We start from the raw sequence: 15,446 nt of genomic DNA on the forward strand, positions 1-15,446 counted from the left end.
AGCACCTTCCAGTATCTGTCTCTCCTGGGCCGACACGACCGGACCGGGAGAGAACATCTGCGCTGTAGGTGAAAAGATTGTGGGAGTCCAGGAAAGAATTGGAGAGATAAAGGGAGGATATGCGGAGATGGGAAACTTCTGCTGCAGAGTGAGGAAGCAGAGAGAACCCCGAGCCCTGAGAATGTAATTAAAAAGTCCTTATGAATCGGCTGGGAATGTAATAAAACTACCGCCATTCATTCAGTAACAACGAGGGAGCGACCTGTGACGGCCTGTAAATGACCCGTAATAACACGCGATCATAATATGTGATCAAATCCTATCATACGCAGAGGCTCGTCAAGGGACAACAAGAAAATACAAACGATAGTGAAGTCTTTCAGTTAAAGGGACATTCCAGGCTCATACTTGTATCATGAGGTTTCTATAAAACTAAACTAATACATGTTCCTCTGAAGCTTCAGTCTCTTTGAGAGCCTTCCTACAGGAAGCCTGTTGGGAACCGCACTGTTAGAGTATCTGTGAGTTCATCACATTCTTACGTTACAGTTGTTAGCTGTCCTTACATTACAGTTGTTAGCTGTCCTTACAGTTGTTAGCTATCCTTACATTACAGTTGTTAGCTATCCTTACATTACAGTTGTTAGCTATCCTTACATTACAGTTGTTAGCTATCCTTACATTACAGTTGTTAGCTGTCCTTACATTACAGTTGTTAGCTATCCTTACATTACAGTTGTTAGCTATCCTTACATTACAGTTGTTAGCTATCCTTACATTACAGTTGTTAGCTGTCCTTACATTACAGTTGTTAGCTATCCTTACATTACAGTTGTTAGCTATCCTTACATTACAGTTGTTAGCTGTCCTTACATTACAGCTGTTAGCTATCCTTACATTACAGTTGTTAGCTATCCTTACATTACAGTTGTTAGCTATCCTTACGTTACAGTTGTTAGCTATCCTTACGTTACAGTTGTTAGCTATCCTTACGTTACAGTTGTTAGCTGTCCTTACGTTACAGTTGTTAGCTATCCTTACAGTTGTTAGCTATCCTTACGTTACAGTTGTTAGCTATCCTTACGTTACAGTTGTTAGCTGTCCTTACGTTACAGTTGTTAGCTGTCCTTACAGTTGTTAGCTATCCTTACATTACAGTTGTTAGCTATCCTTACGTTACAGTTGTTAGCTATCCTTACGTTACAGTTGTTAGCTGTCCTTACATTACAGTTGTTAGCTATCCTTACGTTACAGTTGTTAGCTGTCCTTACGTTACAGTTGTTAGCTATCCTTACGTTACAGTTGTTAGCTGTCCTTACATTACAGTTGTTAGCTGTCCTTACGTTACAGTTGTTAGCTATCCTTGCGTTACAGTTGTTAGCTGTCCTTACATTACAGTTGTTAGCTATCCTTACATTACAGTTGTTAGCTATCCTTACATTACAGTTGTTAGCTATCCTTACGTTACAGTTGTTAGCTGTCCTTACATTACAGTTGTTAGCTATCCTTACATTACAGTTGTTAGCTATCCTTACATTACAGTTGTTAGCTATCCTTACGTTACAGTTGTTAGCTGTCCTTACATTACAGTTGTTAGCTATCCTTACGTTACAGTTGTTAGCTGTCCTTACGTTACAGTTGTTAGCTGTCCTTACATTACAGTTGTTAGCTATCCTTACATTACAGTTGTTGGCTATCCTTACATTACAGCTGTTAGCTATCCTTACATTACAGTTGTTAGCTATCCTTACATTACAGTTGTTAGCTATCCTTACATTACAGTTGTTAGCTATTCTTACATTACAGTTGTTAGCTATCTTTACATTACAGTTGTTAGCTATCTTTACATTACAGTTGTTAGCTATCCTTACATTACAATCCTCAGCTTCTGCTTCTACGTGACTTTTGCACCAAAGAATTTATAGAAACCTCAACAACAGCAGACATTTAAATAATATCTGCAGGAAACGTAACCAAAACAAGCTGTGAAACTTTATCTGAGCAGGAAAAAGAACAGGAACAATGCATTAGTTCAGGAACAGGACCGGGTTAAGCGTAGCTAACAGGATGACAGAAAACATGTTTCATATATTGTATTACCAGAAATGCCATTCCTGATTGCATGCTCAATAAATAAGAGGACACGGAGCGACTCGAGCTTCTCACAGCATTGTTGGGCCTAAAAATAGCTCCGGGAAAAAGAAAAGAGAGAGATTGAGGAGGAGGATGAGAAGGAGCGGGATGATGATGATGATTTGGGACCCGGCTCGCCTCGGAGGACGATGTGCTGGAGAGCGAGGCGGGGGAGAGCGAGGATGAGGATGAGTGATGGGGGAGAGTGGGCTGTCCCGTCCCCCGCTGAGGCCCTGTGGACCCAGTAGCTGCTGCGCTCTGCCAGATCATAACCTCATCCGGGTCAGAGACACCTGGACGCTCACGCCGGAGCGCGCGATGACTTCCACAGCTGTCCGGCCGTGTAGTACATGTTTGGAGAGGCAGCGGGTCTCCGTCATCCAACAACACGAGGCTGTGGAAGTTCTCATGACTCATGTCGGGGGAATCGTGAACGGCCCCCGGCCTCAACTCAAGACACTTTATTTCTCTTTCACTGCAGGTGATGTGAAGCAGGGAGCGTGAGAGAGAAGAGGCTCTGATACAGTAGTGGCTTTCCTTCATCTCCTCACCACACACTGTGTGTGTGTGTGTGTGTGTGTGTGTGTGTGTGTGGAGGGACGAGCGAGGAACACAGAGAGAGAGACAGCTCCTCAGAAGAAGAGCTGCACGTAGATATTACTGCTTTAAATACAAATCAGATCAATTATTCATGATGTATTATTCCAAATATGATTATATTTTATTATCCTGATTAATAAAACAATGAATTTACTCAAAATAAAAATAAAAAAATATGTCTGGTAACTATTTCTATATTTTATTCAGTTGTCTAGAAAACAGTAAATAAACTCTTTTTGTCAAACTCCTGATCAGAAGATATCCTGCGTCAGTATTTTCACTTAATACAGTTCTTTAACCTTTCAAAGGTCATGACATCACACGTGTTTCTGCATCAGTTATGCACGAGTTATGACATCACATCATTTTCTCACTCAAACACGGTAAAGAAAACCCAATAAACCACATGACATTTAACATGAAGACTCCTCTAAAAAGATGCTTTTGAAGTGACTCAACACTAATAATCAAGCTTTGGTGGACTCATGCAAACGGTGTGTCTTTGTCATCGGCGGCGTCGCCCCGTGGGCGCGGCCCCTACCTGCAGGTCCCCCAGCTCGGCGGTGCTGATGTCCGGGTCCTCCGTGGTGTTGAAGGGGACGGGCGTTATCCTGACGAAGGTGAGCACGCGGGGCTCCGGGTACCTCCACAGCATCACCCCGGGGCTGTCCTCCGTCTCGCTGTAGAACACCACCTCATGGGGCGCCGGCAGCCTCTGGGACGCTGCCGGAGGAGGAGAGGACGCGTCAGAACGACAATTCAACCTGTCTGACCCAAAAGCAACGCTCACGCTCTACAGGGAGACATGAGGGGAAGCACACGGCGAGAGGCTGAGGGAGTTAATAGCTGAAAGGAAACAGACAAGAGGAGCTGGAGATAGAGCGACAGATAAAAGAGGATGTGGCTGGAGAGCAGAGGAGAACCTGCAAGGAAGCCGTGTATTTGTGTTTTGAGACACTGCAGATTACTAGTTTACTGCACTAAACTGCTGTGGTATCAAAAAACAACTCACAACTACTGTGACACCAGATCCCAGAGCAGAAAGCCCGTTCTAAAGGCTTAACCGGCCTCCTGAACATTTACAGATGCTCGAGGAAGAGAGATGTGAAGGGGACGCAGGACAGCGTGTCTCTCCGTGATGGAACGGACCCGATGCGTTCCTCCTCGGTGCCGTGACGTTCCACTACGGATCCAAACCCTCGCAGAAGAAGAGCTGTACATGTTTCCACGCTTTCACGATGTTTACATGCGTAAGAAGCCGTGCGTAAACAAAGTGGCTGAGTAAACATTTTCGCTGTGGAGTAAACAGCCGTCGATTGAACCTCGCCAAGCACCTGCGAAAGCTGGACCGGGCCGGCTCTGGAGCCCTGAGTGGTGTTTGACTTAAGTCGCGGCTGCTGTTTGGGATTCAAGTCCTTTGGAAAAATGTTTATTTGAAAAAAACAGCGGAGCAGAGAAGCGCTGCTTTGTTTGGCCCCCGGAGGCCGAACGCTGAGTCAGCGAAATCTGTCCGTGGCTATTCCTTCCCTTCATGTGAAGCGGTGTGCTGCCCGCTGGAGGAGGGGGGCGGAGGGGGGGGGGATTATTGTTCTTTCAAGAAGAAGAAAAAAGCAAATGAAAGAAAAACAAAAGGACACTTTGATGAGGTTTTACTTTCATTGGAGGGAGCTTGACGTGAGAGACGGGGACAGAAGCCTCCCCTCCGCCCGACTCAACCCATCTTTCATCTCCTCCTCCGCCCAACTCTCCCATCCATCCATCCCCGTGTCGGGGCCCCCGGGGGCCACACTCTGCTCTCTGCGCTGCACCGAGGCCCCGCTCGCTGTCCTGACCGCTGACAACATGTTGCAGACAGATTGTGCTCTCTGTTCTCGTTCACTACTGTACGTTCTGCCGCTGCAGCCAGCATATTAAACGCATCAAAGACCAGTGGAACAGTGCAACAAACAAAGACTCAACCACAGCTGACAGAGTGGACGGCTGGGCTTCAGCCAGAGACAAGTTTGATCCTCTGTGTATAATGTGTGTGTGTGTGTGTGTGTGTGCAGAAGACACACAGAGCACAAAGCGGGGGAATAAACAGCATGTTACTCAGAGTGGAACCAGGCAGACATGTCCGATGAAACTTCTTTCCACGCAGAGGGCTTTGATCTGACTTTGATTTAAGGCCATGTGTATCTTAAGTGACATCTCACTTTGGCACAAAGGTTCCTTTTTTAAAGTTTGTACCAACAGTGCTGTGCATGAACACGCTCTTGAATGTTTCGGTCAACGGCGAACTGGAAATCAATCGCGAGCAAACTAGAAGCGTGAGCTCGGCTCCACTTTGGGAACGGTCTGCGGCGCTCGAGCAGCCGAGGGAGTCGGACACCGGCCTCCAAAGTCCCAGGAAGTCTGGTGAGGGTCAGGCTGGTAAAGACAGCGAGAGGTGAAGTGCATTGTGATGAGGTCAGGATGCTAATGATGAGCTGGCTCATTTGAATCTGTGTGAGCAGAACTTTGAGTCAGCTCCTGTGACGTGACCTCGGGCACAAACCCACCGTCCATCCTGGGGGTCCAGGAACTCGAGTGGTGAGTCTGGGCTTCAGCAGGACACCGAGTGAGGCAAAGTTCCTTGAAGCGATCATGTCACTAGAAGGATTTAGACGCATAGCAGCGCTCTCGGTGTTTGTACTGAGTCTCATACAGGACTCACCTGAGTCCTGGATGTACTGGAAATGCCCCGTGCGCAGGTCGTCTGAGCTGTGCTCCGTCCGAGGGGACGGCGAGTCCGGGGAAGGCGGCGGCGGCGGCGGCGGGGTGTAGCAGGCCTTGCCCTTGGAGCGGCTCTCCGCGGGATCCGGATCGGCACCTTTCTGGAGGCTGAGGTGCACCCTGAGGTGCTCTTCCACCAGCTTCAGGCAGCTCAGGTGCTCCTGGCCCCAGAAGACCTGTCGAGACAGAAGGCAGCGGAGACGGTGAGGAGTGGGAGAAGTTCAAAAACAAGAGCGTGACCAGGAGGAGGCGGCCAGACGGTGACGCAGACGCACAGCTGATGCACCAATGTGTGTGTTTACATCACTTCACAAGCGAGTCGCTCGGGGTTACCCTCGTCATCGCCCGTTCACATCCTGCCTCGCGTTGCCCAACGCAGCCTCACATCCTCCTCTCTTGCCCGCGGCATTCCCCTTCCCCGTGCTCCATCAAAGCCGGTCGGCTGGGGTTTGGACCGAGGACCCGGAATCTCTGAGTCAAAAGCTCTCCACACGTGGAGCCGCCGGCTCGCCCGCTGTACTCGCGAGCTCGCGTTCTGACTAAACTCAAAAAACAGGAAAATGTGGGGATTTTTTTTCTTCTCCTCCAGGTTTCTTTGGGAGGAGGAATCGGAAGGCATTCCGGTGGTTTTTCTGCGCGGCACTTTGTGATTGAAACGCCACACACGCCAATATTTACAGTGGGAAATGTATGATTGCATATTAAGTGTTGAGTTACGAGTCATGTTTCTGCTAATGGGCACGCAATAAAAGCTTTAAGCGAGCCATTGAGAATGAGGGAGAGGGTTACGGGCTTCCCCCTGACGGAGTAATGTGGAATAATACATTAGTAACAATGCGCTCCGTTAGTCACATAGAAAAAAAAAGGGGACTTTTCAGTTTGGACCATTATGTAAGTTCTCACAGGAAAATAGGCTCACATAGGATAAAACCCCAACCGCCTCAAATAGCCGCTCAATATTCCACCACTTAACCGGAGGTGACTCAAATGTACAGAGGAGCTACAGCGCAGTCACTCCAGCTGCAAGAGGAGCTTGATGTGTAATGTCCTTGAGCAAGGCACTCCATACAACCAGCTGTCGAGGAGCTGATCTGACCCCAAACCTCCCGACACCCCAGATATGAATCCTGCAGCTGGGGACGCTGACGGGACGTCGCGCTGCACCCACCTGCAGCAGGCCTCCCTTCAGGTCCAGCAGCAGCTTCGGGGGGCCGGGCTCGGGCCCGTGGCTGCCGCTGTGCCGACACCAGCGGGCCTCCAGCGAGGCGCCGCAGGAGAACGGGCCCAGCAGGAGGCGGCTGCGCTCCCTCAGCCCCGTCCTCGCCGACAGATCCCGCAGCTCCAGCTGCACGGACGCCGCCTGCAGCGCATCTAGAGGGGACAGGAAGGAGCAGCGATGAGCGGCGTGCCGACGCAGGGAAAGAGCAAAGAGTGAGACGTCAAAGACACTTTGCTCTGATGGCGATGTCTCGTCCATGGGCCCCTGCGAACAGAGGAGCAGCCGCTAATTTAGTGATTACATTGGGAAAAAAGGTTCAAATAGACGGGAAAATGTCCTTAAATAAATACTAGTTACAGCTCCAAAGTGAAATATTGATATCTCTAATTATATACAAAAACTAACACAGTACATTGATACAAGCGCAACCGAGCCAGAAGAAACTGAAACGCATAAACAACCTTTATATAATTCAACCTCAGAATTCAGCTGCACGAACACTTGCCTTTGTGTTTTTACTGAGATACTGAGATACTACTCACGGGATAGTGATATCACGGGAGCAAAAACATTCAGCGCAATTACATGGACCACATCACGGGCCTGCAAACCCTCCCACTCATTCCATGTAATTAACACAAACACTTGGCTCTGGCTCCTCTCGATGGACGGACATTGTGTGCTTCCCTTTTGATTCTGGTGAACTATTAAAAAGTGCACTTATGTTAAGTTGACTGGAACGTACCAGAGGAATCTGTTAATGAGACTTTATACGGGTTTGCGCATGACTGTCAGTTGATATTGATAACTTTGGAAAGTGCTCTGGGGTCACGGCTTCACCGATTTGAACCCAAAGGATTGGAGCTCAACCGGCTCCTGTGATTCTGGTGAAGGAGAGGTTTAGCAGACACCATGTGAGAGGGAGGAAAACCCCGATGGGAACCAGACAGGAGGAGCCAAACAGACCAGAAGGAGCAAGAGCAGCAAAAGCCCAAGTTAACAGGCTTTCCATGAGCGCAGGGCTGTGTCAGCTGGGCCTGAACCTTTGGTCCCTCAACAGGCCCACAGCCCGTCCTGCTGCTGGGTGACATGGAGGCTCCTCTGGTCCGAGACAGCTCCAGCAGAGCAGCCCGTTGGAAACCTCAACTCCAGATGACTAATAACGCCCGAGAAGCAGCTTTCACAAAAATGCCTCTTAACTCTCTGAAGGAACTCTCCGTCCAGTCTGGCTGTAAGTCAGAGAAACAGGAAGTAGCCACACAGCTGGTTTAGTCCCTCACTCAACGGTAGGCATTATGGTGTCTATCTGGCTGCCCTTAAAGATGACAACAGTCCTGTAGGAGAACATGTAACTGTCTACAGAGGCCAGAAGTTTGGCACTTTGTCCATCACTAACTTGTCTTCCACCCAGTAGTGGCACGAGAGGGCGGAGCCAAGTACAACGCTGAAATATTACAATTCATTTTCATAAAATGAGCACGATGTGAAAGGGTTAAAGAAAGCAGCTCTAACACATGAAGCATAGACTTCTATACAACCAGAGGAGTCGCCCCCTGGTGGTCAGGAGAGAGAATGCAGCTTTAACACATGAAGCATAGACTTCTATACAACCAGAGGAGTCGCCCCCTGGTGGTCAGGAGAGAGAATGCAGCTTTAACACATGAAGCATAGACTTCTATACAACCAGAGGAGTCTGAGTCAGGAGAGAGAATGCAAATATGGCAATTCTATGCCGTGCTTTCATTATTATTATTATTATTAATATTAATAATAATAAATCCCTATGTATACATCAGTTCCCTGAAGAACACGCGCAGTGTTCTTGGGGTTCAGGTGAGGTGAAGCTGGATGAAGAGGTGGAGAGCTGATGGAGCGAGGTGACACCTGAGGACTCACTAGATAAAGACGTGGAGAGAGACACAGAACCAGAGCGAGAGAGTGATGAAGACGTGACACACAGGCGTCCTCACGGCTTGGTCAGCTGATGAAGGAACATCTTTTTCAACATGAGAGCAATAACACAACAGGGGGGATCCAATGAAAGAGTTCTGCTCTTGATAAATCATCACGGGGGAAATGTTACACAGCGATGACTCATCTCTCTCAGGACAGACGCCGTTGATACCAGTTGGCAGTTCACCTGCTGTGATGTGGCGGCGCAGAGCGAGCTGTGAGAGATTACTGACTGGACTGAGGACGCGGCGAGGATTTATGAGACAGCTCGGAGGGAACTCCCAAACTGGCTTGTTAAGCGGAGGATCTTTCATTCACACGCGTATGAAAGGACACACACACACACACACACATTTATACACGCATGCAGACCAGAAGCCAAACGCATACCGTGCACACCAAGGTGGACAAGTGGAAACAAAAACACACACACACACACACAGAGTGCATCAAAGCGTTCTCTCCTGTCTCTTCATGCGTCATTTGCAGCCCAGTTGACCGCAGCATCCTGGTGCTAAAGCCAGCAGCAGCATTAGCATTAGCAGCAGCACTAACAGCAGCATTAGCATTAGCAGCAGCAGCAGCCAGCGCTCTTCGTCATCACTCTAATCGGGAGCTTTTAATGAGGGGAATCTCTTTCTTTCTTCACCTCTTCACTCCTCCATCCAGGTGGAATAACAGTCAGAGGCACGTTTGTTCCTCTCGTTCTGCTCGTTTGGGTTTGTTCTACAGAGACGAACCCAGCAGACGCTGCTGAGCCGTGAGGATCTACCACGAGGAAGGAGCAGCGAGGGACTGTTGAGGAGGTGAAGGAGAAGAGCTGGGAAAGGCTTGGAGGAGGAAGAGGAGGAGGAGGAAGAGGGCGTTACCTGTGAGCAGGTGTTGAGAATGTAAGGGAGGATGACAGACAGCGAGAGACAATGAGCTGGAGATGGAGAGAGAGAAGCTAAAGGTTTTTCAGACACTTTAACCTTTAGGAAACACTACGCGTAAATGCCCCCGCACCCATTTTAAGTCCCAGCATGCCCCATTCAGACAATCTTTTGGCATAAAATACGTAATTTTACCATTTTTGAACCGAATGACACAGTTTCTTGACTGAAACTCCTTCCTAACAGGACAAGACTTTGTTTTATTGTGAGTTTTGTTGCAGATTCTGATTCTTTAGGTCCTAATCTTTCCATAAAGGTCTTATTGACGCTCCAGGAGGCTTTTTTGGGAAATCTGGCTCATATCATGCTGGATCTTCATAGTTACCATCAAAATATCTTTTAAAAGTGATTTTTTTTTGGCAGATAAACATTTTTTTACCAAGACTGAACAAATACATACAATAAACAAGTATTGGAAATAATTTGGGGTTCCTACGACGACTCAAACAGGGAGAAGGAGGTCTGGAGACAAACTGGTTCCACAGTTTTCACCAGTTTAAGTGTGCGCTACCTTCAGACTCCAGTGACGACACCAGTATGGATGAGCTGCAGTTCCTCTGCTGCTCACACACTGTCCCTCAGCTCTGCACCGAGACGACACACACTGCTGCACACACGCAGGACGGCGTGGCAGCGCGGTGAACGACAACACTGTGTTGTGCCACTGGATCACCAAGACACACACACTCACTCACACACAAACACACACACATTAGAGACAGAGTATTTGAGGTGGCTCCACTTTGTGTGTCAGACGGCAGGAACACGCGTGTGCACACAGAGCAGCACCTTGAACGCACTTTGGTGATCTCCTGAAGCATCTCTGACACGTTTAACAACCTATAGACATTGAGTGTGTGTGTGTGTGTGTGTGTGTGTGTGTGTGTGTGTGTGTGGAGGAGCATAGTGGGTGGGAACCTTCTCCAGAGTGAAATGCGTTCTTCTCCCCCCTGAGGGATCCCATAGGAACCGGAGGCGGTGATTTAGCGCGTGGTTTCCTCCTGGCAGCCGCTATCTGGCCGCCGCCTGCAGGATTCACGCCGCGGCCGCAGGACGCGCTGCGATCGATTAGACCTGAAGGATCATTACCGAACTCGCCCAGGCCCCCGAAGACCGTCTGGATGTCGGAGTAACAGCAGTAATATACTGTCAGCCGCCACAGAAAGACTCCCCCCTCACCACCAGACCACCGCGGGACGCTCGGCAGTGAGTGTGTGTGTGTGTGTGTGTGTGTGTGTGTGTGTGTGTGTGCTCGTCGGGACGCAGCTGTGCGTCATCCAGCCGTCACACACACACACACACACACACACTGACGAGCGCTGATGAGTTGCACATGAGTTCAGCGACAGTTGCGACACGTGTGACAGGCGTGTTGGAGCTCAGCTCTCCGGTGGACGGAGGTAAAGACACAGCTCGCTGTTTTCCCAGCATGCCGTTCTGTTACCCAACTCAAGCCTGACGGGTTCTGACAAATGATCGGTGTGGTTTGTAGCCCAGTGAGAGAGAGTTGACCAGCAGACCCAGAACACGCTTACGTGTTACATGAGCGAGGCAGAGAACTCAGAACCGGATCACTACAGCACAATGTGGATCACTGGGTTCAGGACCGGATTCTTTAGTAAACCACATGAAGGCCCGACTGAAGCAGATCAGGATGACCGTTTAAGATGACAACCATGATCACCTGGTCAGTACTGGACCAGCGGGATGAGGACCAGCAGGATGAGGACCAACATCCTGAGGACCAGCAGGATGAGGACCAACATCCTGAGGACCAACAGGATGAGGACCAGCAGGATGAGGACCAACAGGATGAGGACCAGCAGGATGAGGACCAACAGGATGAGGACCAGCAGGATGAGGACCAACAGGATGAGGACCAACATCCTGAGGACCAGCAGGATGAGGACCAACATCCTGAGGACCAGCAGGATGAGGGCCAGCAGGATGAGGACCAGCAGGATGAGACCAACAGGATGAGGACCAACATCCTGAGGACCAACAGGATGAGGACCAACATCCTGAGGACCAGCAGGATGAGGACCAACATCCTGAGGACCAGCAGAATAAGGACCAGCAGGATGAGGACCAACAGGATGAGGACCAGCAGGATGAGGACCAACATCCTGAGGACCAGCATCCTGAGGACCAGCAGGATGTGGACCAACAGGATGAGGACCAACATCCTGAGGACCAGCATCCTGAGGACCAGCAGGATGAGGACCAGCAGGATGAGGACCAGCAGGATGAGGACCAGCAGGATGAGGACCAGCAGGGTGTGGACCAGCATCCTGAGGACCAGCAGGATGAGGACCAGCAGGATGAGGACCAGCAGGATGAGGACCAGCAGGATGAGGAGCAGCAGGATGAGGACCAGCAGGATGAGGACCAGCAGCATGAGGACCAGCAGGATGAGGACCAGCAGGATGAGGACCATGTCTCATGCATTGAAACCATGTATCATTAGCAGCCAGGTCCCTGTGTGTGCATTTGCAGACAGAGATCTCTCCCTGCGTATTGAAACAGGAACAATATGCCAGATGAACAAGAGTCTTTCTCTCAGCAGCGTGAACAAAGTGACGCAACTAAAACTCAGAGAAGTCCAGAGGAAACAAAATGAACGTCCCTTTGTTCCCAGCTTCTCCTTTACGAGTGTGCTGCAGTAAATCACCGCGGAGAAGCTCTGTTGTTGTTGTTGTACGCATGTGAAGCAGCGAGCACCAGTAACATGGTCTGCTGCGTGCGCGCGTGTGTGTGTGTGTGTGTGTGTGTGTGTGTGTGTGTGTGTGTGTGTGTGTAGGAAATCGGGGGCACTCTATGGGCAGTCTGATGGAGAGCTGAGAGATTAGGGAGGGTCTTGTTTCATGGACCTTAAGACATATGTTCTCTCTCTCAGCCCCCCTCTCCCTCCTCCACTGAACTATAAATGCCCCCCTACCTTGGGGATGGAGAGCCGTGGACGGAGGGGAGGTATGCGGGCCTTCCACTTGCTTTTCATTAACACAGGATCTGGTAACACACCTCACTGTCAACCTAATCCCCTCTCTCTCCATCTTGTCCCCTGGCAGAAGGGGGGGGGCTGCCATGACCAGGTACAGACCCCAGATGTTCCACGGAGGAGGGAGGGAGGGATGACAGGGTCTTCACCCCGTTGCAGCTCTGGCTGTTCGCTGATGAAGAGTGTGATGTCCTGAGGAGACGCGTCACCGCGCTCACACACTGCTCTCCTCCGGTCCTGTCGTCCATCTTTCTTTCTCCACCTCTCCTGCCTCCGTCATCCATCTTTGTCGTGTCCTTCTGCTGTTCCCCCTCCCTGCTTCACCTGCATCTTCTTCTTTTATCCAACTCCTCCCCTCCTCCCTCTCCATCTCCATCACCATAACCTGCTTCCATTCATCCACAGCTCTTCCCTCCCCGCTCCTGTTTTCTTCTCCATCGCTCTCCGTCTGCCTCCTGAATGAGCAGCGGTGGTGCAACACTGCAGCGGTAGTCGTGCTACATTCTTCTGTGCTACATCTCTCATGTGCGGCCTCTCCCTGGGGGGTCATTCCCGCTGACTTATCGCGGCGGCTCAAACGCTCCACCGAACGGCACGAGAATCCTAACCTTTATCTTTGCGGAGAAAGAGAAAGAACAAAAAAATCCAAGGTATTTGTTTTCTGAGGTGCGCGATCCGGCTGGAGGGGCCCGGTGCTGAGTGATGGAGGCGGCGCAGCTGAGGGTAAAAGTCAGCAGATACATCTATTGTCACCAGTGATCCGTCTGCGTAAGTGGAGACAGTTTGTCTCTGTTGGACAACAAGTCTGGAAACACTATGTGAAGAAGCCCTGGGGGGGAGACAAAGGGCTGCGAGAGCGCTAACGGTATCCAGGAGAAAGAAACAACAGGGTGAGACAAACATGTTACTCAGTGTTGCTTCAACACGAGTCTGGACTCGGACCTGCAGCCTTTGTGTGTCTCTCACAGTGAAACGTGACCCTGGAGGAGCAGAGGGAGCCTCTGGCTGCATGACGACAGCGTTACTTTACAGTTATTATTACATCTTCTTCTGAACAGTCATACATAATGTTATGGCTTTTTGGGCCAGAACAACAAACAGTGTTTCAGTGTGCAGCCAAACGGACCAGTGGGTACCGATAAACACCAGGGGCCCTGAACACAACGTTTGTATTTGAATTGGAACGTCTTACAGACGCAGGGTTTCTGTTTCAAGCTGCTGGGAGCGGGACGGGTCAACAACATCCATGAAAAGACTGTTTACCACAAACAAATCAAAGAACTACTTTCATTAACTTAAACAGAGTTGTGTGTGCAAAGAAAGAGAAAACACAACACGGCTCCAAAGAGGTTTTGATCTTCTCAACCGAAGCGTTTGCTTCTGGAGACTCAGGTCTGCTGTTACAGGAAGGTTCATGAAGAACCTTTTCATGCAGAGAACCGTTTGGGGAATGAAGAGTTCTTCAAGGATCGATGCGAGCATAAGCGTGAGAAGAAAACTCCGTTATCCAGCTCAGCCCCGGCCCCAAAGCGCTGTGCTGGGGGCCGAGGGTGTTGAGTCCTTCAGGGTTGTAGAGAAACCCCTCCATGGCTGGCTTCCACATGACATCGCAGGAATATAAACAGGATTCCCTTTGGATTGAGATATGAAATCCTTGAAATATTTGAAGGTTCTGTACCTCGTCGTGGCATGAGGAGGAGCATCTCTAGAACCCTGTGGGTGGGCTCTAGATGAAGATCTTGGAACACAGAACAGTTTTCACATGAACCCCTGTGTGGGTTTTAGATGAAGGTCTGTGGTAGAACCCTGTGGGTGCGTTCTTGTGAAGCTTAGAAGGTGGAAATGCTCAAAGGTTATCTGTACACCGTCCCATGAAGGGCTCACAGATGGTCACAGGTCCAACCCTCTATCTGAGAACCCGGTACCAAGGGTTCTCCTGAGGACTGAGGGGTAACAGCAGAGGCCTCTGGGGGCAGCGTGGGCGGAGCGACCAGCTCTCTCATCGGTACAATAGTCTTGAAACTCTGTTTCTTTTTCCATTGCACACACAGCTTCAACTGTGTTTATCAAGTCAACACATCAAAGATGGATGAACGCTGAAAGCTGCTGAAAAGCAGAGCCGGCGGCGGCGGCGGCGCTGGGTATTGTGTCACTGTGCAGTTATGCAGATTTGAGTAAACAAAGTGCAAATTGTTTGAGGTTTTAATTAACATTTTCGAGGATCATTTTATCTGAAGTAACCCAATATAACAACATCTGTCAAACAGATGCCGGCGCTTAGGGAGCCGGCTCCGTCCCGCTGCAGCCGGTCCACAGGGCCGAGCTGCAGCCGGTCCACAGGGCCGAGCTGCAGGGGCCGAGCTGCAGCCGGTCCACAGGGCCGAGCTGCAGCCGGTCCACAGGGGCCGAGCTGCAGCCGGTCCACAGGGGCCGGTCCACAGGGGCCGAGCTGCAGCAGGTCCACAGGGGCCGAGCCGGCTCCGTCCCGCTGCAGCCGGTCCACAGGGGCCGAGCTACAGCCGGTCCACAGAGGCCGAGCCGCCCGGTGCCGAGCTGCAGCCGGTCCACAGGGGCCGGTCCACAGGGGCTGAGCTGCAGCAGGTCCACAGGGGCCGAGCCGGCTCCGTCCTGCTGCAGCCGGTCCACAGGGGCCGAGCCGCTCGGTGCCGAGCTGCAGCCGGTCCACAGGGCCGAGCTGCAGCGGGTCCACAGGGCCGAGCTGCAGCCGGTCCACAGGGCCGAGCTGCAGCCGGTCCACAGGGGCCGGTCCACAGGGGCCGAGCTGCAGCCGGTCCACAGGGGCCGAGCTGCAGCCGGTCCACAGGGGCCGAGCTGCAGGGGCCGAGCTGCAGCCGGT

At 50.6% G+C, this 15,446-nt stretch overlaps 1 protein-coding gene across 1 annotated transcript in view; it reads right to left on the reverse strand.

Annotated features, from left to right (window-relative positions):
- LOC137780855 (intermembrane lipid transfer protein VPS13B-like) overlaps nt 1-15,446 on the reverse strand; it is a 297,025-nt gene that overhangs the window by 50,865 nt on the left and 230,714 nt on the right. Inside the window, exons 39-41 of the mRNA XM_068569155.1 lie at nt 6,656-6,858; nt 5,429-5,663; nt 3,275-3,456 (exon numbers count right to left, since the gene is read on the reverse strand). Coding sequence (XP_068425256.1) covers nt 3,275-3,456; nt 5,429-5,663; nt 6,656-6,858 — 620 coding nt within the window. The remainder of the gene's footprint in view (nt 1-3,274; nt 3,457-5,428; nt 5,664-6,655; nt 6,859-15,446) is intronic.

This window comes from Clinocottus analis, unplaced genomic scaffold (genome assembly GCF_023055335.1).
Source record: "Clinocottus analis isolate CAN_PGR_092001 unplaced genomic scaffold, fCliAna1.0.p SCAF_9, whole genome shotgun sequence".
NCBI lineage: Eukaryota > Metazoa > Chordata > Actinopteri > Perciformes > Cottidae > Clinocottus > Clinocottus analis.